Genomic DNA, 24875 nt, shown 5'->3' with positions numbered 1-24875 from the left:
ATGCTTTTTTTTGTAATATGAAGAATAATTTCGTAGGTTTTGAAATGAAAATGAAGTATCTTGGTTACATCTTGTTTACTTGGTAGTACTTACTTCATGGCAGGTGTCTTTGTAAAGCATCCTTGCTATATCAGCTTGTTCACTGTCCGCTATAAATTAAAAATAGATGGTATAAACAATCACAGTATGATCACAGTGCTCACAAAGATTTGCAGCTCTCATTGCTGTGACTTTCATGCTATAATTGTCATGCTTAAGAAGAAAAAACATATTTTAATCGCTTGAGCAGCCCTTCCATTTAAAATTTTCTAACAATCAGTTCAATATTTGTTTTCTGTGTCATATTTATATGCTACAATACTGCTTTTACACTGAACAATGCAAGTACGTATCTGAGGAGGAGCAGCAGCAGGGAGACACAGTTGCTCTTAGTATGGGCTCAGTTCCTTTCTCTGCTTGTGTCTTAATGTCACACTGCAGATGTCCTAAAACCTCTCCTCTCTGCTCTGTGCTCTGAGTGCTGCTTCACAGACTGTTTATCACTGAGTCTCCCTGTATTCCTCTCTTGGCATATTCACATCTCTCCCCACCTGCCACAGTGTGAATCTCCTGGGGCTGCAAACAGACTGGTGCCACTCTCCTCCCAGTCCCCCTGATGGGGGCCACGTCTGCAGTGGAGAACCACATCCTTCCTGAGATGGTGGCTCTGGAAAACAGGACCTGGCTACAGCTTCTGGACATGGTGGTGGTGTTTTTTGCCTTCCAATCAGTCACTCATTACCTTCCCAGTGCCTGGCAGCTTCTCTGATGGCTGTACCTCCCCACTGCACCAGCAGCACACTCCTGGTGTGGATGTAGCTACATTTGCTGTCACAATATGGCAGATATTGCCCAAAAGTAAAAGAAATATGTCTGTAGTACATGCTCCTGCTGACACAGCAAAGAAAACCCTACCCTAGGATAACATATGTATATTGGCAAAAATCTGCAGTATAGACTGACTTAGGGCTTTGCTGAAGAAGAAGTAGAATGGAAAAAGTGTAATTCTCACTAAGAGGTTTAGTCAGGGAGGATGAAAATAGTTCTGTAGTAGGTGGGCCAGAAAAGGCCCTAAAAAGTCCTTATGCACTTTGATTTTTATGGGCTTTCAAATTATCTCATTCACACTTAAGACTAATTAATACCAAATTCATCCTGGACTTGTGAGTTTCCTACAAATAAAGACAAATCAAACAAGGCAAGCAGTAAATATAGTATTTTACCTCCATAGAAAATCACTGTGTTGTGTAGAAGCAGTTGAGCATCTGCTTTGAACTCCTCATAACTCCTGTACTTTCCTTCATTTACTTTCTACACAAAAGAAAACACAAGGCTGTGAGAAAACTCTTCAAAGTGCTCTACCTACTTTATGCAGAGAAGCTTTCACAGAAGTCTGCATTATGCAACATAGATCAGACACTGCTTTTCCTGCATACAAGAGGAATACTTACAACTCTTTGGTTTGTTAGTACCTGAGCACTGGCTGCCCTTTATACAATGCCCAGAAGTAAAACAGATCCTTTAATACTTGACCAAGTTTAAAAAAGGTTTTCCTGGTTGTAACAAGGTGAAGCTGCAGTAGCTGCAGTATAAGGTGTGGCACAGAACATTTGTTCAAACTGAAATATGTTCCCTGAGTTGAACATTTTGTACCTTAAAATATCAGTTAGTTTCAAATCAATGTTGACTGCCTTTCAGGACTGAGCTTCCAGGATCTTCACTTGACAGTCTGTGTTATCTGATGAAAGCTGATTGTCCCAGTCTTCCAACCTCATAAAAAATGCCTACATGGAGCCATGCAATTCATTTTCTTAGTATGGCTTTGTCCAATGGGGAATGCGGCATTTTCAGCTGTGCTCTCTCAAGAACCTCTATGACAATTCCAATTATCAAAAAAAACAGCATCATCTTGTAGAATGCTATCAAAGCCAAAAGACCTTCTATGGAAGCAGGAGAAGTTGACAGAGTGAAAGAAAGGCCTGACCTATTTTCAGGCTCAACCAGTGTTGCCAGCACTTCTAGACAAGCAGCAGTGCTGGTCTCCAATACTGTCAGTGAAGCTATTGTTTATTTGTGCATTTTAATAATAAAACAAAGGCTCTTCACATCTGTGCTTGTAAAGGGCAAGATATACCACAGCACTGCCTAGCAATCCAGTTGCAGGAATGAGTAAAGATGAATATCCTGTTTATTATGGTCATGTGCAGTTGATTTATCTGAGTCATGATCAGACCTTTGGCTCAGAAAAAAGGGACAATATATTTATTAGTACTTTATTTTTGGAACAATTAATGCAAAACAGATGTTTTGGGCGAGTCTGGTTTTTCATGATCAACAAAGTGATTGGTTCTTTATGAATCATTTAGATGTTTATAAAGCTGACATCACACAAGGGCATAATGACTGAAATCAGAATATGGTCAAAAACATTGGGTAAAGAAGCACACATAGGCACTTGAATCTATATTCACTGATTTAGTTAAACAATAATTTCTCTGAAGACTTTAGCTACCTGCAGATGCTAGTGTAACCTTAGTATAAAAGCAATTGAGGATACTCTGTCTGAAAACCAGGCACCACTGAAAATGGTTTCACTCAATTACCTATTTATGAGGAGAAGTTTGACATGTTAAGCTTCCGTATCTAATGCTGGATACAAAACTGAAATACTGATCATAAAGAGAATTAAACAGGATTAGGAATTTTTAGACTTTCACTATTAAAAGACACCAAAACCAGTGTTGAAGTTAGAAAGCAAGTCACTCTACCTCCTGTATAGTAGGAACATCAACAGCTGAGTGCACCAGCCTTCGATACATTGGGTGTTTGTTGTCCTTCCCTTTCTTGTTTAGATCTATAGCCTGAAAGGACCATGAGACAGTGTTTGTTATTTAGAATCTGCTTAAAACACATAAAAGAGGATTAGAAAGTGCAATAGTTTGGAATATTTCAGGTGGGGACTACACAAGGGCAAACTGGGGATCCACAACCCATGAGATTAGGTGTGTCTCAGACCTGAAAAGTGTCCATGTCCGAGCAGCCACGGGTCTGTGGCATAACCTGGTGACACTGATCCAAACCTCAAGGCCTGGTTAGTGTATGACAGGAGTGTTCATGACAGGAGAAATAAAAAACACCCTCCTGTAGCCCTCCTTCCTGTACAGTCACAGGTGGGCAACCACAGTGATGCTCTGCAGTGCAGCACAGCACTGAGCAAAGCTCCCCGCTCAGACTCACCCGCTCCTTCATGCGGGACACGATGAACCGCAGGTATGTGCTCATCTCTTGTTTACTTGTGTTTTTCTTCTTGATACTCTGCCAAAGAAAAACAGGATCATATTAGTATTTTAAACTTGACTTCAAAATCCAGCCAATAAACATTTTCTCTGCATTAACACTTTATTTGAAAAGGTAACTTTGAATCACATAAAACACTATTTCTTAGGGAAAATATTTTCTGAGAAGTTAGTAACACTAACATGCCACTATGACTATATCTGTTACTTTGAATTATGCCTGAGCTGAGAACTTCAGCTATAGAAAAATTGCAAGTTTTATTTCCACTTGTATCCATAGTAGTTTGTCAAAAACCTCGCATAAGAAAGTGTCTAATTAAAATAAAGCAATGAAGAAAGTCATTTTAGCGAGCAGCTGAAAATTTATTTAATGGTCTTTTTATTAGCAAGGCATTAATAATTTTAGTAAAATAAGAAATAATTTTAAAAATAATATCCTGTACCAGCTACAAATTTTGTGCTTACTAAGCAAAATGACACCATCTGGGAGGAAGACAAATTGGCTCTAGCCAGTAGAAACTCAGAGCATTTTTTACTGCTCAAGAAACATAGCAGTCTGGGAGCTTTGTGGTTCTTCCTTAACAAAATGTAACCCAGATTCTGGAACACAGATCACTACTTTTTAGCAGTTCAGGATCCAGAGTTTTTCCCTCTCGTCTTAGACTATTATAAAGACTTACCCCACCCTTCAAAGTATAACCAGGTTAGTGGGAAGCCCTGCATACTGAAAATGTGCTGCTAGAGAGAAGGTGTCTCTGCAAATGCCTAATGTGCTCTTACAAAGCAGCCTTTCCAATCCCAGCTCACAGCAGCTGTGCACAGCTCTGCAGAGCCCTACAACAGCTGTCTGCAAAGTACTACCTCCTCCCTGCTTTCACCTACAGTAGCTCTCCAAAACAAAAGCACAGTGAAACATGTGGCATGGGCTCCAGGTCTATTTCCCTGAAGTGTTTCTAACTGCTCACATCTCCTGCTAGGCATTCACTCCTCCTCACACCTCCTTGTGCACTGACTGCCAGGCTTTCTCCTCTTCTCATGCCTCATTTCACCACTTGTGTGCAAACTGTATGGACCAAACTGGCTCAGTTACACCTGCATCCTCAAAATCTGATGGTCTTTAGCAAGATCCACATAATTGTGAAGATGATGGTTGCTTAGCAAACACAAGAAAAAAATGAATCCATGTTCTAACATGTAAATAAAATAGGCTTAAAAATTATCAGTTACTAGAAGTGTGCTATTTTTCATTGAATTACTTATATATGACTCTGGACATAGGGCTCACACACATTGAGTACAGAGCACCTGCTTTTACAAATTTACTTGGCAAGAGTAAAATTACACATTAGCACAAAAAATGCCGATAGGATTTGATTGTGTGTCCCCTGTTCATATTCCTCCTACAAGACACTGAGGACACTGAAAACCACAGGCTGTTCCTCTGTGCTACAGCAAACTTGCAGCCTATACCTCTCAGGATTGTACTTACTACCTTTCTTGAAACAAAACTGTACACAGCACTACCTGCAAAGCCGCTCATTTGATTGCTTAACAGCAATTAGAATCATTCCAAACTGTGCTGAAATACCAGTTCAGTCACCAACCTACTCAGCACTGCATTGTGCATAACAACACTACAGCTTCCTCCTGACTGGGACAAACTCTCTCTTGTGGAAAGGGCCAGCCCCAGGTTTTTCTAAACCTACAGTCCCTTTAAGCATTATTTTCATAATATTAATGGTTGCCTGACCTTCCTTCGAAACTCTGGACTGACAGAGAATTTATCCTGCACTGTATATCTGAATCATATTCTGTATATTCATGTTTCACTCTGACCACCAGGAGAAACGTGCATTCTGCTGGAATTCAAATCACCTACTCAGTTTCTCATAAACCAACATTGCCACTGCAAATGAAAACCCAAATGTGCATTAAATTATCTGCATTATGAAACACTGCTGTCATTTTGTCATTTCAGGCACTGGAGTGCTGTGTGCTTGCTAATGACACAGCATTTTAAAAGACTGAAACTTATAAGGACACAATAAAACTCACATGCACTGACTAGTCCTGCACCTCTTTTTCTGACATGGCTCTGGAATTTATCATCCTTTGAAAGTATTTCTGAATTCATGTGAACCATTTTTCATGCCCTGCTGGGCAAGACAGTTTGAAAGAGACTGTTGAGATAGATGGTTTACAGTCTTATCCTTGAGATCATAAGAAAAGATAGATAGCTGGCTTTGTATAGTTATTGATGTCAGCAATTAATATCATCTTAAGCACCAATGAAAATGATATAATTAACTTGCCAATTCTGGCAAACTTTAATTTTTCCACTTTTCCTTCAATTCCCTACACTGGTTTATTTTAAGAAAAACTTGATCTCCATGTTCCTCTACTAAATTTTGAAAGGTAATAAATTTAGGGAATTGGAGCCTATGAGCCAGCAAAATGTCTTTTTATGGCAAGGTTGCTCACCCTTTGTAGAAAGCCAGTTACATTTCAAGCACTTCATTCACTTTTCAACAATAATTAGCCATTTAGGAGGTAGCATTCACACATTCTTTGGAAGTTATAATGGAAAATGTGTAAGTTTTTAATTAAAAAACCCTCCTTCGTATTTTGAAGACTTGTAGTGTTCTCAGAGTCGTCAACCTAGAGCTACTTAAAGCAAGAAAATAGATAATACTAGATGGGGACTATGATTTGCATAAAATCTATTTATATTGCTCTGACACAAGATAATATACCCACTTTCAGATCCCCCTTTATAGGCAGAGTGATGTAGAAGCAAATATAAATGAAAATTAGGTCTTCTAATTTCCTACTTTCAGGAAACAAAAACAATGATAGTGGCAAGATCCACTTTCTTTTCCCTGTCAGATCTACTAAGATACTCTACTGGAAACCTTGTTCAAGTTTGTTTCAAGGAGACTGCTGAGATTCAATCCAGCCCCCAAAATGTCAGGATCCTTATACTTTTAGATACCTATCTGTGGGATAAATTATCTTAATATAGGACTGTAGCAGGTCTGGCTGGGATGAAAGTAATTGTCTTCACAGCAGTTTGTGTGGTGTTGTGGTTTAGATTTGTGACCAAAACAGTGTTGGTAAGACATGGATGTTTCAGCTCCTGCTGAGCAGTGCTTGCACAGTGCAAAGGCCTTGGCAGTTTCTCGCTGTGCCCACAGTGAACAGACTGGGGAGAACCCAAGAGGCTGGGAGAAGACACAACAAGGCAGATGACCTGCACAAAACAAAGAGCTATTCCATGCCATATAACCTCCTGCTCAGCAATAGAAAGGAAGAGGAGGGGGCCTAGGGGGAATTTAGCCATCTTTAACTCAGGAACTGTCTGGGCATTGATCTATCCATGAGGGTTGGTTGGGGGTGACTGCCCTTGCACCACCTTTGTTTTGTTTTCTTTCTCAGCTGGGAGTTGAGGAGACGTGGACGTGCAGCCCTGTGGTGCTTAGCTGCCTGCTGGGGTTAACCTGCAGCAGGGACAATTCCTGTCACACCCTGCTACAGAGAAATCTGCAAACCTCCTGCTTTGAATCAAGGTAAACTGAAAGACTTGGTCAGGCCTATGTGTTTAGACAGGGGATGAAGGAGTGAAGTAATAGCCTTCCCAACAGCAATCCTCATGTAGGAGATTAATGAGATTTGGTAGGTGAAAGGCCAAGCCTGCAGCCTGACTCTTTTCTTGTGGGTGCAGGAAATACCTTCTATGAGCCTTATTCTCTGCAGCACATCTGTTTCTTAGAAGCTGGTACCTAAAGGTTACATTGTTCTTTATATTCAATATTCCAGGTTAACTATACTGCCCAGCTGTTCAAGAGGGTAGCAATATATTGCTACTGTGCAGGTGTGACTTATTTAGCAATTCTGAGATGCTTATAGTGCAGGACTTCACTGCAAGACTTTACCAACCACATGAAGCTAGAGAAGCCAGGAGCACTTCCCAGAAACACCATCCTGCAGTAGCACTAGGGATGATGGAAGTGACAAACCTCTGCACTCTGAGTTAGCTCTCAACTCCCAGGGTGGCAGTGGCCACTGTGATGCAGTTGCTTTCTTTCATTTGAAGAGAAAAAAAAAAAAGAAAACTCTAAGAAATGCAAGGTGCCAGCGCCAGCATTCTGTCTAGCTATAGGCATTTAAATTATATTTGTACCATTTAAAGAGGTTTTTGTTTCCCTATAATCTCCCATTAATGAATATTTTTCCCTTCCTCTCTCACCTGTCCTGTGTATACACACATCAAAGAGCTGCATTTCAGTTCAGTGATGGATTATGTGAAGGCTGCTCAATGCCAGATATGTGTTTCTAAGGCATCAGTTGCATTTTCAGAACCAATTCAGATTTCCAGGGGTTTATTTGCAGAGGGGAACTATAAACATGAGTCTAACACACACTCACCACTGCTCTTCAGAAACTTCTTGCTTTACACACTGGCCCTTGGACTTTTTTAGGGCTTAAATTGCCAGAGGAATTTGGTGCTACATATGGAAAGCTTTACTGCTCTGCTGCCCTCTCAAACTTCCAACCCTCAGGTCCTCAGGTTTCCTGTACCATTAAGAAAGGTATGCAGGCACATGGAATGGGTCTCAGAGCAATCAATGCACTGTGTGCCTTAAGCATCACACAGAAAAGCTTCTGCAGGAGCAAAATATGCCCTAAGATTTGCCTCTTTCATGATCAGATGCAGTAAAATTAGACTTTTTAAAGCATCAGGTGCTTTTGGAAATGTTACAGCTGAATCCACAAATTGATTTCTACATGTATGGTGCATTAAGCACTTTCTGAATATGAAGCATTGTATGAATTAAATATGCTTTTATCTGCACAAAGAAGGTGGCAGGAGCCTCTAAGTGGAGCTTACCCAGTTTTCTCACTGCTGTGGACAAATTCCTTTCTACTTTATTCAGTATGTCCCTATGCAGTGCCCAGCTCTGTCAGCTCCCTGATTTACTCCAGGGTGCACGGAGGGACTGGTGAGGACTAACAACTCACAGGTGTGGCCTCTGTGCTGCTAAAACTGGTCCTACACTAGGACTGCCCTTTTCCCACCAACCCATGACTATTATTTGTGTGATCACACCAAATACTGTTTCAAGGATATGTTTTTCCCCATCCAGGTCTCAAACTCCTACCATAACGCTATGAAATAAGCCAATAAAGCCAGATTCTTTCCTCCCTCCTTGTATTTGACATTAACCACCCTGACTGACAGCTGGTACCTAAACCCCCCTGATCTAAGCACTTGTGTAACTTCACTTAAGTAACCTCCATCCTCCTGTGCTTCTAACTTGCCACTGCTTGTCATTCTCACTTGTCAAATTTTGCCTGAAGTTGATTGTGAACTGCATAATGGTTTATTTTTATGTACTCTAGGAAATGCTCAGTACAGTACCAGCACTCAGAGAAAGCCTATCTATAGAATAGATACCAACACAGTGTTTAATATCTTAAGCTCTACAGATTACTTTGGTCTCTTATGTATAAACCACAAGAATATTGGAATACCCACTCTGACTATGACAGGTAAATTTGCTGTATGTCCTTGCAAAGAACATGCATGGAAGACCAATCTCTGATCAGATGATTGTAAAAAAATTTAGTAGTCAAGCAAAACCACATGATTAATTCTTCCCTTCTGTTTCTTATTTCTCTCTGACAAATGAGATATCAAAATGCTTAATTTTGCCTTCTTATAATATTTTTTTTAATTTGGATCTTTAGACAAGAAATAATAATAGCTAGTTACAACAACATGATCAAAATTCCCCTACTCATAATTTCATATATATCTATTCCCCCTCCAAATAATTAGTATTTTGGCAGTACTTTTTGTAGTCTTTAGGTACTTAAAGTAACAGCTGAAGAAAATTAATTCCCTTGTTTTATATAACTGAAGAGAAGCAATGAATGTACAAGTTTTCTACATCCTTCCTTCAGAGGCTGAGTTGACTAACCCTGTCTGGAACGGACTATTCCAGTAGTGAAAAATGTAATCTCTAAGCTCATTCAATATTAAGTTTTTCTCTTGTGACTTGTCTACCAGGAATTTTGCTGATAACGCCAATTTATTTCACTTAAGACAATGATTAGTCAACAGTCAGGGAAAAATTTCAATCAGTGCAATGTGGTTTGAATTGAACTTTGTTTGACTTTTGACTCCTGCTGAGAGTTATATAGGGTACAAAAATATTCAGAGCGGTCCCATCAATTTAAAAAAGAAACAAATGAGGAACTGGACATTGTTTTTATGGATGCAATGGAGAAAAACCATGAGCAGGCAAACAGAGTTCAGAACAAGGTTTGAAAGGGATTGTTATAAATGATATGGGAAGAAAATATTTTTTAGAGTTATGAACAAATCCTTAGCAATGGCCTTTATAAAATATTTCTGAGTAGCCAAGTGTGCAAGATAAAGCTGCACTGGTTGATCAAACTAATACAACCAGCACTTGTGAAATGAAAAATCCAAAGGCTTGCTGACTTTGGAAGCATTACAAGAGCAATCTTTACATAAGAATGAAGTGTTCTTCGATTATTTCTCTCAATACATTATGTTTTAAACATACTTTTACTTCACCTTTGTAAAGAGCTTTGAAATCTCCAAGTGAAAAGTGCCATGTCCACTTATGGAATTAAATATGAAAATATATGTATCTCTTTGTCCCAGCTATCACTTTTCTTGAAGATACTTATTTACTGCTGATAACACAGTGTGAATCCCCCACTGCCCTCATGCAAGATGGTTAAGCTCTGTTATGCCCTCTGGACATCAGCCAGGGCTCTCTCCACATTATTAGTTTTTTGAATATAGGCCACTTTCTTGCTTTTAAAATGAAATTAGAGCAGTCATTTCCTAGGAGGGTGGGGAGAAAGTAACAGAATACTGAAGGATGACTACTGACACAAGGATGCTGACTCCCACACTTACAGGGACTGTGCAAGCCTCCTTAGCCCAAGTTTGCAGAATTAGGGCTTGAAGTGATTTGAATTAACAAGAAAAATAGGAGCTGCTGGCACTGGGGGAGAAAGGATGCCATGGTGTTCACAATATCCACAAAAATAGGTTGATCATCACCTGAGGCACTAAGCAAGCCAAAGGCCTCTGGGGCAGGAAGTATTTAAGAGCCCCAAATCCTCTCCTTAATATTTGTATAACAAAAAAGGAACCAATATGCAGAAGGATAGGCAGAGAGCACATGGCTCAAGTTTCACAGGATTTTTTTTAAGGTAAACATTTATTTAATATCATTGCCATAAAGGACTTCAAGGCTTCATGATGAAAGTCAAACTGTTCTCAAAGCTGATGTATCAGAGCATATTCCAAGCAATGATTCAGCATTTCCACTCTGGTACAAGACAGATGTTATGAAACCACCTCATACACAAGGTGGCATAAACTATCCACATCCTCTACCTTCACTAGGCATCATCTAAAATTCCTAGCAAACTGAAGACTGGATGCAGTTTACCTAATTTTAACTATTTATAGGAATAACCAATACTTGTAATAAGACCCAACAATTATTAAAGAGATTTATTTAAAAATATGAAAATAATTCATCTATATATGGTCATTCTTTTTGTTTTTAACAGAGGGAATATTGAGTAGCTAAATTAAAGGCTAGCAATTCAATACGGAGAGATACAGTATATGTCTTTATTCTTAACAATTTTTTTCCCTGCCACTACTTCTTTCTCATTACTTTCAGCTTCCTTGAGGCAGGCCTGATATTCTTACTATTTCCCTAAACCCTGAGAGCTCCCAGTCCGAGGCAACAGCAACAGGTTTTGTGGAACTCATGCTAAGGTAACAGCAGTCAAAAAGTGCTGTTTTGAAACGAAACAATCCACATGTTTTCAACAACTGCTTCCCCATCCCACAAAGTGCCTGAAAGCTTACATTCCTTGCAGCACAGATCATCCTGAGGTCAGTCTGGGGCTCTACAGCTAATCCAAGCTTTTAGCAAAGGAAGTGCCTCTCTCTCCAGCAATCCGAAGCAGAGTGGAACTGGCAGTTTTATGCCTTTCTGTAGCAACAATTTTATCTGAAACATTCATATGCATTATTCCTTCCACAGGAAGGGAGCCTGGCTCTGTAGGAAGCCTAGTGACATGCTCCATTTGGGGAGGTGACACAGAGATGACAACAGCAACAGGTATTTGGCTGATTCAAGGCTAGGTACCAGTAAGCACCATCCTGACCAGAATGTTTAATCTTCTAATGACATGTAGAGAACATATCTGCCTATTCTTGGAAAGTATATAAGAAATGCTTTTTGCTGTCTCCCTGCCATATTCATAAGAATAGCATTTTTAAAGAAAAACCAATATAGATATGGATGCCATGAGTGAAATCCAGATTGCCCTTTTTGCACCAATAGAATTCACATCAGTAAATGAAAAGCAGGATTTAACTCCATATTTTTGATACTAGCCTCATCAGTAACATGATTGTGGCTTTATAATGTAAAATACCGTTCCAATAAAATATTAAGAATGCAAGTCATCAAAATACAAAAATGATTCATTAAAACAGCATTAAGTAAAAACAGTAGCATCTTATACAGCAATTTGTTTACTCTTGTTGAAGGTTCCCACAGTTTACTGCACTCAGGTGCACACACTCTGGCACAGGGTACTGTGCAAGTAAAACTTGCTGGAGTCTTCAAAAACAGCCATCTGCCACATGCACCACATTTTGGTACCTCTGTACAGATGCTCTAGGTATGAACCATCATTTCAATGTTCAGTTCTTTACCCAATAACCTGGCCAGACCATCTGGACACCTTCATAAATCTATTAATGAATATCAATCCTCTAATCAGCACATGAAATCTCATAGGTACTCACCCTGCAAACTGGGCACTGCCAGTGACTACTGCTGTCTCTAAGCCTGAACTCATCAGACAAACACTTGGAATGATACACACGAAAACACAGGTCACATATCAACACCTCTCCAGGCAAATGGCATTCAAAACAATACCAGTCATGATTTTCTGTTTCCCAGTCCTACAAAAAATACAAAATATTTTGGTATGACATTCTGTCAAAATCTGCAGGAACTAAGAACAAAATTGATATGTCTTGAAATCCAGCAGCAATTAGACATTATAAACATTTTTAAGAAGTGTATAATGTTTAAAAATCAGGGGAAAACCTACGTGCTTAAAGATCTTCATCAATTTAATACACACTAACTCCAATAGAATATGAATGCCAAGTATTAATTTTTTCAATTGTCTGATTAGTTACAATTTCAAATATGAGCCCTGTCCACAATAAAAAGTGGGTTTGTTTTCTACCTTTGTGTAAAACATTTGTTGACCTCTCTGTATTAGATTGCAAACAAAAGTTTGTGCACCTCAACAGACCACACCTATTTTCTTGGACTATTTCCCTTAGTTTGATTGTTACATTATATTTTTAACTGTAATTTTCTGAAGGGCGGTCCCTTCCAGTCTTTACTCTCTTAAAACTGACAACTTTTCAGCATCAAAGTGTTGAGTTACAAGAAATAAATGAAATCATGAACCAATTACTGCAAGAAATGTTCCTGCTAAGCAATCCCAATGCAATTCAAAACATATAAAATGTTTCACTTGCTGTGCTCAATAGCACTGGGCTCATTCCTGGAATGTTCTGCAGTAGACAAAGGATATGGTTCTGCTGATGCACAGGTGTCTTTAATATACTCTTCCTTGAAAATTCACCCCCAACGGCCAAATTCTGACCTTTGAAACATGTGCACAAGCTTTCCTGAAATAAATGAGAGCAGCATGCATATAATTTGGAGGCAGAATTTTGCTCTAGGAATCTATAGTTCTAAAACCAAGCAGAATTGCCAGTGGCCAGTGTGAAATGTTTATGTTTGTTATCTGAAATGCCACAGTTTTCTCTACACTTAAAAGACAAAATAGCTGTCATATCTCAGATAAAACTCCCAATGCCTTTTCATGTCAAATGTCACTTTCCAATGGGTTCAGATCTCTGAAAAAAACTACTCCTATTCTTCAATAAATTATCTTGATAAAAATCTGATCAAGCTGGTTTTAATGTCACGTTGTAAAGGTGGAGTTAGCAATTCCCACCGACTGCCAGGACTGGCATTTGTCTGATTTTCATTATTCTGTGCCTGGGAAGTGCAGTCCTTGTGTGAAAGGTCTCCTCCAGCGGAGAAGCGTAAGAAGTGCCACGCTCAAGTGGCACTTCCAGTCCCTCGTGCTGAAGAGCGGCCGTGCTGTGCACAGAACTCATCTGACCAGAGCCCCCATGCACACAGAGATTTTGGGACAGCCCCAACCCAGACTGCCTGCACTAAACTTGATGTACCACGAATGTTGGATTGCAGGGGTAGCAAGTTTAGAGGGGGGAAAAAAACCACCCTATGAAATCTTAACCAGTGATTTTTGAACTCAGAACTTTGCCCTCCTTTGTTGTGCAGATTAACAGTGTAACATGACCTTTTGTCATTTCTCCTCATTTCATTTTACTGGCAAATTCTGTGTATCTCAAAATGGCATAATACCACCAAATTTGGCTAAAAGAACACATTCTTATTTCACCAAATCTTTCCCCTTCCAAAGTCCAGTGGCTGTGTACTTTGGGAGCCCTTTGTTTATGATATTTTGTAAACAACTAAAGATACTGCATTGTTGGTGTACTTGATTTGCCTGTAGACTGAGAGAAATCAGGATAAAGTAGTGTTTTGTACTTCATTTATATTAACTGTATGTAGGAGATGAAAAAAAAAAATCAGGTGGCAGTAAAGCGTCCATTAGGCAAGAAAAATAATCAGTTTTGGTTGAATGTATATTTAGATAAAAATTAAACTGAGAAGACCCCAAGAGGTCCTGCAGTTTCACCACAGAATCAGGATTCCAAGATTCTTAATTTTTGTTTGTACTAGTTAAATATTCGTATCTCCCAGATATTCCATTGTTAAGAAATATGCTGGCAAAGAGATGTGGAATTTCATAAACATACGGAAATATATTTGCTGGCAAGAAGAACCATACACTGAAGCCAGAAACCATGACGTTAAATAAAACAGCAGAAGAGGCTTCCTTCAGTATTCACACTCTAAAGTTTTGAAAACCTCATTATTTCTAAATGCAAGGTTTTTCACAGAAAAAAGTTTTAGTTTAATGCAGTATATTTAGTGCATAAGTATACATAAAACAGTCATTTGTGCAACATATTTGAAAAGCTAGTTAAAAAAAAAAAAAGATAAAAAAAGGTACATAACCCTTGTGGACAACTGCCCTATTGACTTCAATAGCGAGGTCAGAGGCATTAATTTTCCTCCAACAGCAATGAAATGTTGGTTATTGCTTCTATCGTTTTACCTAAGTGTGAATGGGAGGGGAATGTGCTCCCAGCACTTTATTTATTTATTAACTTCTTTATTTTCATGCAGGAAATGGGATTCGTTTAGCTGCGCCCAGCTCTGGCCGCCAGCGCCCGGGGTCGGGCAGGTCAGGCCGCTCCGGCAGCCGCGGGCGCGGCGGGGCTGCAGTTCCCGCTCGCACCGCCAGGTGTCGCCGGGCGCTCCCGAAAGCGGCGGCCCAAGGGCGGCCGCGGTGACAGCGCCGGGAGCTGCGACATCCGAGCGGCCACTGCCAGCCCCGGAGCCCCGGACACACGGGGGGCACACTCAGCTCGGGACCGGGAGTGATATGGATGATGGTGGTGGCTAAGAGAGTAAACTAAGCTATCCTAATGGAAGACAGAAACGTAATAGAAAATATGACAGAATTCAAAACCACATAGTGCAAAAATTGTTCACCTTGTTTTTTGCTGCTGTCTGGGAAAAAGGCTGCATACCGTAGGCCTTTCAAAATAAAAACAAAACAAACTTTGTATCTATACTGTAAGCCATCTGATTATCAGGATATACACAAGGCTAGAAAGAATTCATGCACAGTGATCAGGAAATCAATCTGTTAGTTCTAACTTTTGGTTGCATACATTTCCTCCTGCATTCCTGGAATGCTACCTGACACTTTCACCACATTTTATTTCTTTAAAATATCCCACGTACTTATATGATTAAAAGAATCATACCCATCATTCTTATCCATATACATACCCACCACCAGGCCAATTTAAAAATCATCAAGAATATTAATGATTGTTAATTAATGCACTCTCTTTGATACATAAACCTTCTCTGGGCATCTAAATAAGATTCTTCTAACATAATTTACTGCACAGGGAGTTGCCCCACCAAAAGCAAAGCAACACCTTTGCTGTATATCATCAAAGGTTAGGCTATCACTTTATCAATAAAACTCACAGTCCTTGTTTGTGTATAAAAGGTGACACATTTTCCCAGGGCCATGCAGACTGAGGAAGGATCTCCGCCACAGGGACTGAGATTCCTGGCTCAGGGCAGGGAAGGGCTCCCGGGTCACTGTGCTGCAGACAAAGGGAATCCTCTGCCCAAGTTCAGCGCTTCAGCGGCACCAGCGACTGGCCCCGAGAGGGAGCGGATTTGGCAGCAAAGCTCCAGATCCAACAGGAGACCTTCCCCCTTCGTCCTGCCCAGCTGCCCGCTGCAGTCGTGGATCTATGCACCAGCAGGACAGCAAATGAGTCTGGGGGACTGTGTGTAATAGCCAAAGAGCTACGCTCTGTTAAGCAGAGCGGGATCTTGCCATCATATGTGTCACACGTGGCCACTTGTTCTTTATATTCAAATCTGTCAAACATTATATCATAAAGGTCACTTTGCACTGACATAAATAGCTGAGATTCACTCGGCAACATGAGTGAAGTACTGCAACAATTTCAAATATACATCTTAATTTATGACTGGCATGTAAGCTTACTTTTCTTTGTCATTTGTCTTAAGTAGGTTGTCTTAAAGAAAATACATACATTTATTCTGGAAGTACAGAAAAATAACATGGGATAGAAAATGTCAGGCTATCCAGAGCATTTGACAATTTAAATACAGATAAACCCAACAGAAAGGAATGAATCATCATGTCGTAGCATTTACTGTAAAATAAAATACATAGTTGTTGTCAAGGAAAGAATAATTTTAGTGCACAAAGAAAATGTCCATTATAATGCAAATGTACATGGAAAAGAAATGCTTACTCATTAGTAATGGAGATTTACTTAGCTGTAATTGAAATAGGGAATCTGTATGTTGGAGAATGTGACATCCTGCTGTACAATTAGCATACCATTAAGTAGGAGATGTGAAGCACATACTGACAGTAAAATTAACAATAACTTAGAGGTCACAATTGTAACTATTAGGTCACTTCCATACCACAGCAAGCCCGTAATTATTGTAAAAAAAAAGATGTTAAAACAAGTAATAAATTTTCATTTTCATATAAATTATATGTAGGTATAACACATGAAAACAGTATAACCTCCTTTCTTAGACTTTGTCTAAAAGGACCACTTTGCCTTTTTATAATGCACATTCCATTAACATAGCTCATTTCTTACCTGTTAATCAGTTTTCTCCAAGTCCCTTAATGGTAGCCCAGATACTCGGTATTAAGTCACTACTATCAGGTGGAGAGAGGAAAAGGGAGGGGGGAAAAAAGCAAAACTCTATTCATGAAACTCCCCCTTATGGGGATTTGCTGGTTTCACACAGTTGAACTAGATTTCCCAAACAATCCAAATTATGGATATCCTTTGGACCCATCCAGTAAGCTAAAAAAAAAGGGTCACATAGATGGGAAAGACAATTATAAGTCAGTTACCCCTTTGGCACGATCATGTTCATTTACGAATAGAATACACACAGTTCTGTTGTCCTAAATTCAATCTGAAGCAAATGAAGGAAATAATTTCCCATGGAGTTCATGGTTCCCAGCATTTCCTGTGTGGCATTTGTCCCATAGCACTCTTTGCACTTCCCCCCCCACCCCTCCCCCAGATGTTCTAAGTGCTTCTCCAGCATTTCTTTTACATGTGTGCTGCTGTGGTGTTCCACTCTCTCTCCCCTACACTCCTGCACACACAGCTCCTTCCAGATCACTGGATTTTCATTCAGACCCACCTGTGCACAGACTCATTGTCAGCCCTGCATGTTCTCTATGCTTTAACAGTCCCTAGAGCTCCAGCTGCCCACTGGATAAGGAACTTACAGCAGTTTTTCACTAGTTTAAAGGAAAAGTATTAGCAGATACACAGTAGATTTCACCCACCACTGACCACTTTTGGTCAGTCACAGTGGTGGAATCTAGAATAGCAATCTGCCAGCAGATAGAAGTAATTTTAAAAATATAAATTATTTAAAAATAGTAGTATTTACATGCTACATTTATTTCAAGTAATTTTCATCACCAGGCCAAGACTTTAGTGTAATCTTTCCATGACTATTTCATAACCCTTTAAAGAATGTCAATAAATAAGTTCCTACTATTTCTTAGATTCTAATTTCTTTAACATATAATGAGATAGGCCATGCCCAATTTAAAGACACAATTTCTGAAACAAATATTCTGGATTCTGATATTTTAGGATTTGGGAACAGCCATAAAGAACACTTCCATCTCTTCTCACCTCTATCAGCCTTAAAATCAGAGTTCTTTACATATTCCCCCCTTCAACTAAGAGAGAAGCTTTTAAAATCTTGGGTTCTGATGTCAAGGTTTTTTTTGCTGGCCTTCAATAACTCTTCACTGGAACCCAACAAAATTGACTACCAGTTCATATCAAGTAGAAAGATACACTGAAATAAATGCCTCACAAGAATTATGCTCTTTTTTTCAAATCTTTGATTTTGCTTAGGTTTTGTAACATGCATCCGTCATTAACTGCTGTTGGGAAGTAATTCCTGTCTTTACTTAATCTTTCATATTTCAAACTTTCTGCTGTAAATTAAAAGCCTTTATTATATAAGAAATGGTGGTACTGCATTCTAGCATGGATTTGTCTACCATTTCATTACTCTCCTCTGGTGTCTGGGTCCCCTCCTTAAGAGGACTCAGAGTATGCTGCAGGAAACTATGCCCCCACTCACATTAAACAAAGCAGCATCTATTTCTGTCTGAACACATTTTCCATTCTTAATAAATCAGTTCCTTTCTGTCTTTTTCAGGCAGCATCTGCTCCATCAAAGCTTTCTCAATTAGACATGAGCTTTACTAAAGGTAATTGCTAAAACCTTGCAGTACATCTTTATGACTCACGACTATCAGGAACCACAGTGGGGGTGCACTACCTATGAGACTTCTGTCCTCCAGTACAAAACCTGAAGAAATGCTTCTTACTTCTACATTTCCTGCAAATAGCTACTGCCCACTTAATTTATCTGTTTTGTACTTCTCTCACAGTGTAAATAACTGGAATCCCTGCCCCACACAAACGGCAACCTGAAGCAGGCTTGGACAGGAGCATCAGGGTTGTTAACAGCCCTGATGAGCTGCAGAAACGCAATACCAGCATTTAGCTCAGCTTTGAAATGCCTCCCTTTGCTCATCTATCCACTACTTCTGCAATTCTGTTCAACTTCCAAGTAACTGCTCTGTAGTAAGAGGAGTTTTACAAAGTGTGGCTGATTATCTGTAGAGCTGCACAGATAAGAGCCTTACCCCTTTTTTTTTTTTTTTTTTTTTTTTTTCAGAGAGTTCAAGTGGATGTGGTAGATGCACACTGGCCTATTTTAAACAGGCTCTATCTCATTGGGCACAGCAGCCAGTAAGAAATCTGCAGCTTATCAGGGGTCCCTGGCATATGTACTGGTTTCCATTCAGACATCAGCATGCACCAAATAACACCTGGGTGGAACAAACATTATGTGTCATGGAACATAATTTCCAGTGTTTTTTTCAAATGCAGTGGGGACACTCTGTGTGTTTTCCACCAGAGGCCGTGGTCTGCTGTGAGGGCAGTCTTCCCACTGCCCTTTGGTCAGTCTTCTCTTCATGCCACGTCCCTGGCTCCATCTATTCTTTAGCAAGCATGAATCCTCCTGTAAACATCCTTTCAGTAGCCTACAGGATCTGCTTTTATCTTTTCATCAGAACAATGATGAAAAGGTTAGGCTTCAAACCGAGGAAGGTGTGATTAATTCCTTGATGGCTCAGAGGACTTACTCCATCTTTGCAGCAGGTAAATGGTGAGTTAGCTGTTTAATAAAGTATTTCCCTTTCATCATTACTGTAAAGGTTCTATATTTGATCAGGACGATTGCTTTCCAATGATAAAAGTTTCTTAGATCGTCACATGTTTTACGTTTAATGCTAGAGCAATGCTTTGGGGTAAATCCAGCACCAAAATAAGCTTATTTTCTCCCTGCAGTTTTTCTGTATCCCTGTGTTTACTAGATATATTTCTTCCTGTTTTGCATCTATGTTTTTCCTACTGCTTTTGCTCATCTTAGGAATTAACAAATAAACAAGCATCCATCTCTCTTCCAAAGCCAAAAAAATTTCAGCAGCTAGAATCCCTTTGTGAAAATTGCTTCACTTTATCTTTTCCTTCTTTTTCTAGAAAACTACTACAGCAGGTAGCTACAATGTGTGCTTTTACAGACAGGATAATCTATCCATTCAGATCAGTTGCCTTTATGGATTCTCTCCTTCTCAGACCTGAGCTTTATCTTTAAAATGTATTCCCATAAAGTGCCCCTGTAGGACACTTTGGAAGTACTCATTATTCATATTTTATCATGAAGAAATCCAAAATAATTATGAATTCATATGTCCTCATAACTACTGAGGTGTCTTGCTTTCTTTCAAGTGCATTTATTTATTTATTTATTTATTATGGCCAAGGTTTTAGCAATCTCAGCAATTAATCGGAATTTCTTGTTTTACATGGTTTTTAAATTCTCTTATTTTAGAAACCTTTTCTATTCTAAAAAGAACCAACATAAAACCACCAGTCAGGGGAGAGATCAAAATCTCCTTCTCCGTAGTCCATGTATGTATGAGCTTGTAACAATCCATTTCCATTTTCTTCACTGGTAACTGTTTCCTCTCCTGATGCACTATGCAGGAAGACTCAGGTTCTGCAGAGAACTCCACATCCTCTCAGAACTCTTTTGGCTTTCTTTCACTGAATTTAATCTAATTAATTTATTTCCAGTTTGTCCTAGAAGTCTTCCATTTCTGGCAGAAACCACCCAAATGTTCTCTGGATTCTGCCAGGACAGGTAGATTTTTATTCATCTTCCCGCCCTGAAGCCGTGTTCAGGACAATTTGGGGTGATAGGTCCCAAAGTACAGAGCCAGACTCAAGCTCCCAGTGCTAAAATATGGAGTTTTTTCCAAGAAGTGCAGTAGCATGTCAGCAGCCAAACTGACTGCTTAAACCCCTGTCACACTTATCTGCTCAGCCTATGAGCTGTGCTCTTGAAGTAATGAATAAATCTCAATTTCCTTCCCAAGAATATCATATTTGGGTAGTAGCAGTATACATTATTTAAGGTGAGACAATACAAGTGTTCTCCTCCAAGATATTAGAAATAGAAAATAATTTCAAGTGAAAATGGTTTTTTTTCTTTCTTCACATTCCAAGCAAGTTCAAGGTTAATAGAAACTTTCAACTTATCTCCTCAGAAACTGGATTCGCTCTGCTATTAATGTCACAATTTTTAACTTAGGTTAACTTAGGAGCCAAGAGGAGGTTTGTAGGCTATTTTCATTAGGGAGATAAATCAGTAATGGAGTGAGGAATTTATCAGGTGCAATGCTGTTTATGTCCACATTATGGTTTTGTTCCCCTAGAAAGAAGGAAATCCAGACCAGAAATAAACCAACTCTTTGTTTGTTGTTCCAAGTCTCCTTTCAAGAACTGTGCACAAAAATAGTCTTCTTTCCTTTTCTTGCTTAAATTAAGTTTACCTTGCTTCTCTGGTCTTATTTTTTAGTTTTTCTTTAGGGTAATGTTTCAGCACACACAGAAACATTTTATCTGAACCAACAGCAGAACCTCCTAAACAGGTTCCTTAAATCTCTTGTCCGTGTGTCCTGTGCTGTAGGTGTGGCTGGTATTGTTTCAGCTGTCAGTTGATAGAAAGGCATGGGGATTGCATTTATTGTGAATTAAGCATGAATATTAATAAGCCCATCAGCTTCAATGAAGTTTAATTCAGTGACCAGCATGGCACAATAATAAAAGATTCAAATCAGATGCCAGAGATACAGAGCATTTTGAACCCACAAAGTTAATACAAACAACTCTACTAGGTGAGGGTGGGCACAAAAGGGGTAGAAAAAACCCAAGATACATTATTTTCAAAACAAACTCAAGACAGACTGATATATGTCATTATTCTATTAGCATAATTTAAATCCCATGATGGAACCTTTCTACAGACTAGTTTGACTAGTTTACTTCAAACTCAAAGGTAAATACTCATTCTTAAAAACATCCTTTCAATCCAAAAAGAACATTTTGTGAAATCTGTGAACAACATTATCAGTATCTCAACTCCAGAATGGAGAGTGAAAGCCTCAAAGAAGAATACAGCATTACATCAACTGAATTTTTAAAAGTCAAGTTGGCAAGGCTGAGAGAGTCAAGTGAAGATGCTGACAAGGTTGTTTCACCAGTTTAAAAGAAGCAGCATCCCTCTGCAGTCAGATGGAGTCTACTAGTGTCACCTTCAGCAATGTGAAGATCCTGAACTCCCTTTCCAGAGAACAAAAAATAAAGATGAGCAGAGGAGAGGGAAGAAATACCCCTGAACAGATGGAAAGAGAAAAACAAGATTGGAAAAGGAATGCAGAGAATTGCTCACTATTCTTAACCATCTAGAGGCAGGAAGAACCACTGGAATGGCTGTGAGGCCATTGTCATGAGCTGCACGTTAACAGCCTTAATGCAAAGACAGCAGAGGGTCTTGGCTTTAATGCAGAAAGAATTTCTCTTCCATGAGTTGGGAATTCAAAAGTCTAATTCGCTTCTCTAGGACAAAATAGTCTATGCTTTGATTTGATGATTTAAATATATTTACTTTTCTGAACTTTCACAAATCCACTTATTTTTAGTTTATTAATAAGCAGAATCACATCTGCAATTTGTTACAATAATTTGCAAGAAAATTCATTGCATTTAGCACATGAAGGATTGATTTGATGGCAGCCTTTGGAAAATTAAGCTCCGAATGATGGGACCTTAAAGGATGGAAAGACAGACAGAAAAGATTCAAAGAGTTTCAGAAGCTTATCTTCCTTGAGTGTTCTTGTGTGACCAGGCTGGCATGTGGCCTGACCTCAAAGCCTCCTCATTCTCTCCCTGATGTGTGGTATTAAGAGATGGAAGCCAGTTTGAATTTCTTCTCTCATGGGATCAATCAGTGAATCATCAAGTGTAAAGAACTCTGGCACTTTCACAATAATTAGGCATCTCTCTGGAACATTCCAGCCTGGAAAATTCACAATTTGTTCAATATGTAAAAAATATTAACTAATATGGCTTGGGCTGTGTTTGGCTTTGGATCAGTGAATTCATGCAGGACTTCACATTAAAGGCAATACGGATGGATAAAGCAAACAGAGACTTTTTTTAAATACTGAAGGAGATTTTTCTTCATTTGGTGTGACATGTTCTTCCTCTTTGTGCTCTTCAGTTGTAAGAGCTTTCATGATGAAGGCACTGGCTGTCACTATTGCTGTTTCATATTATCCTTCTGCCCCTAACTGAAAAGAATGGGATGCACATTAAAACCATTCCTCAGCCTAGTTATTTAGAAGCCCCCAGCTTGCTAGCAGGAACTGGTAGCTATTCAGGCTGGTTTTGCATTGAGGTTTGGTTTTCTCTTTTGTTGTTTGGGTTTTTTTTTTTTTTTTTATTATTATTATTTAAAATGTATTTTATGTACAGAAAAGATTCAGACTCTCACAGTGACAGTACTTAAGCTTTTTACAATTATCTTCACATTTATGGAGACTCAAGATGACACAGTCAGTTCAAAAAACAGCTTCTGGCTACCAATACTGACTTAGCATGGAAAAATCAATATAATTACAAAAGCAATTAAGCATGGCAAGCAAGGAATCAAGCCTTTGCTCAATCTAAAGTAATTTAGATTAACACAAACATAACAGCCAAAAATACTCCTTTCTCATAGACTGATCCTAGCAAAATCAAACCTGCAACACATCAAATAACAAAAATAATTGGGTGTGTGCCTGAGATCACTTGGGTTATCGAAATCACCTTCAAGACTCACAGTGCTGACAGTGGGTTACAACAAATGTTATAATGATGGGAATACAGACAGAGTGGAGAGATGGATTATTTAGGCAGCTTTGTGACTTGGAAGTATCTGGAGTTGCTTTGAGCAAGCACCAGTACTTTCTCAATTTAAAATACCAGAAAAATCCCCAGTAATGAATTAGCACACTGAGAATACATGTGTGTGTTGGGGAAAAGCAAGTTGTATCTCTAGTGTTTTCTGAAAGCAGGAAAAAGCAAGGAAACTTCCCCTCCAAACAGTATGCTCTCCACTAAACTAAAACCTCTTTAGAGGGAAGAATTGGCAAGGCAATAATTTAGGTACAGAGAGGACCAAATACACAGGACTGTAACTGAACCCCCCAGTCAGACTTAACTACCCAGAAGAATTGCTGCCTCTTTCTATAGACAATCAATTAAATGATCAGAAAACAGAACTCTATAAAAGAATAATCTCTTGAAAATATAATCATCTTTTATGCATTCTTCAGTGAAGAAATAGCTCACAGTGCCTTAAGTAAGTGTGAAGCCTCACTCTTCACATCTCATTAGAGTCTTTGGCCACTATGAACCATTTTTAAACCACAGCAGTGTTGTGGGGTATGTTGCAATCAGATGCAAACAATGAACCCATGTTATGAACACATCTCCATTTTAGAAGAGCACAATATTGTTTGGCTTCATGAACACAGGAAATTTGAAATTATACATTCACGAAGCCTCTCTCTGGGTCAGAGCAGCTTTATGACTTTAATCATGAGGAGAAGAAGTAGCACATTAAAATGCTCAAAATAGCTCAGTGCACACTGTAGAAAAATGTAAATGAGTAAGACAAACTAACTCTAAAAACTGCATCTAATCCCCCCATTAAGCCATGGGACATTGGTACTTAAATTCAATTTCTTTCCTTGGGGTTAGACACAGTACTATGTTACACAGATAAAAGTACATAAAATCATGGCAGAACAGAAAATAGTAATGAATAGGTAAGAAGATTCATTCTTATTTTCTTGAAGAACTACATTTCCTTTCTATTTTATCAACTGCATTCAAAACATAGTTAACAACACTGATTTACAATTTTTTTTCTAAACCCAAAGAGCAAGAAGATTTTTTTATGCTGATAATAAATAGCATGTTCAAATTCCAGAAGTTCTGTGAGAAATAGAAATAAAGAATTTCGAAAAAAAGAAAAAAGTAAACTTCCATTACCAGACTTCAGGAGTGACATTTCCCTTGCAAGGCAAGAAGCTGAAGAGATTTTGTTCAACTGTATAATAGTGCATCAACAAACAGAAAAATGCAAAATTCCTAACTACAATCCTGAATAAAAATGGAAAATAAATTCT

General features: G+C 38.9%; 1 protein-coding gene across 5 annotated transcripts in view; it reads right to left on the bottom strand.

Annotated features, from left to right (window-relative positions):
* Positions 1-24875, bottom strand: part of ZMYND11 (zinc finger MYND-type containing 11) — a 103644-nt gene that overhangs the window by 14231 nt on the left and 64538 nt on the right. For 2 of the 5 annotated variants that reach the window (XM_053952046.1, XM_053952053.1), the window contains exons 4-9: positions 15152-15196; positions 12214-12375; positions 3277-3354; positions 2808-2900; positions 1263-1350; positions 94-149 (exon numbers count right to left, since the gene is read on the bottom strand). In XM_053952046.1, coding sequence (XP_053808021.1) covers positions 94-149; positions 1263-1350; positions 2808-2900; positions 3277-3354; positions 12214-12375; positions 15152-15196 — 522 coding nt within the window. The remainder of the gene's footprint in view (positions 1-93; positions 150-1262; positions 1351-2807; positions 2901-3276; positions 3355-12213; positions 12376-15151; positions 15197-24875) is intronic. The other 3 variants (XM_053952072.1, XM_053952061.1, XM_053952082.1) reach the window with 3 other exon arrangements.

The sequence above is a fragment of the Vidua chalybeata genome, chromosome 1 (genome assembly GCF_026979565.1).
Source record: "Vidua chalybeata isolate OUT-0048 chromosome 1, bVidCha1 merged haplotype, whole genome shotgun sequence".
Lineage (NCBI taxonomy): Eukaryota > Metazoa > Chordata > Aves > Passeriformes > Viduidae > Vidua > Vidua chalybeata.
The sequence above is the reverse complement of the archived record's forward strand: the minus strand, read 5'-3'. Positions and strand labels throughout refer to the sequence as shown.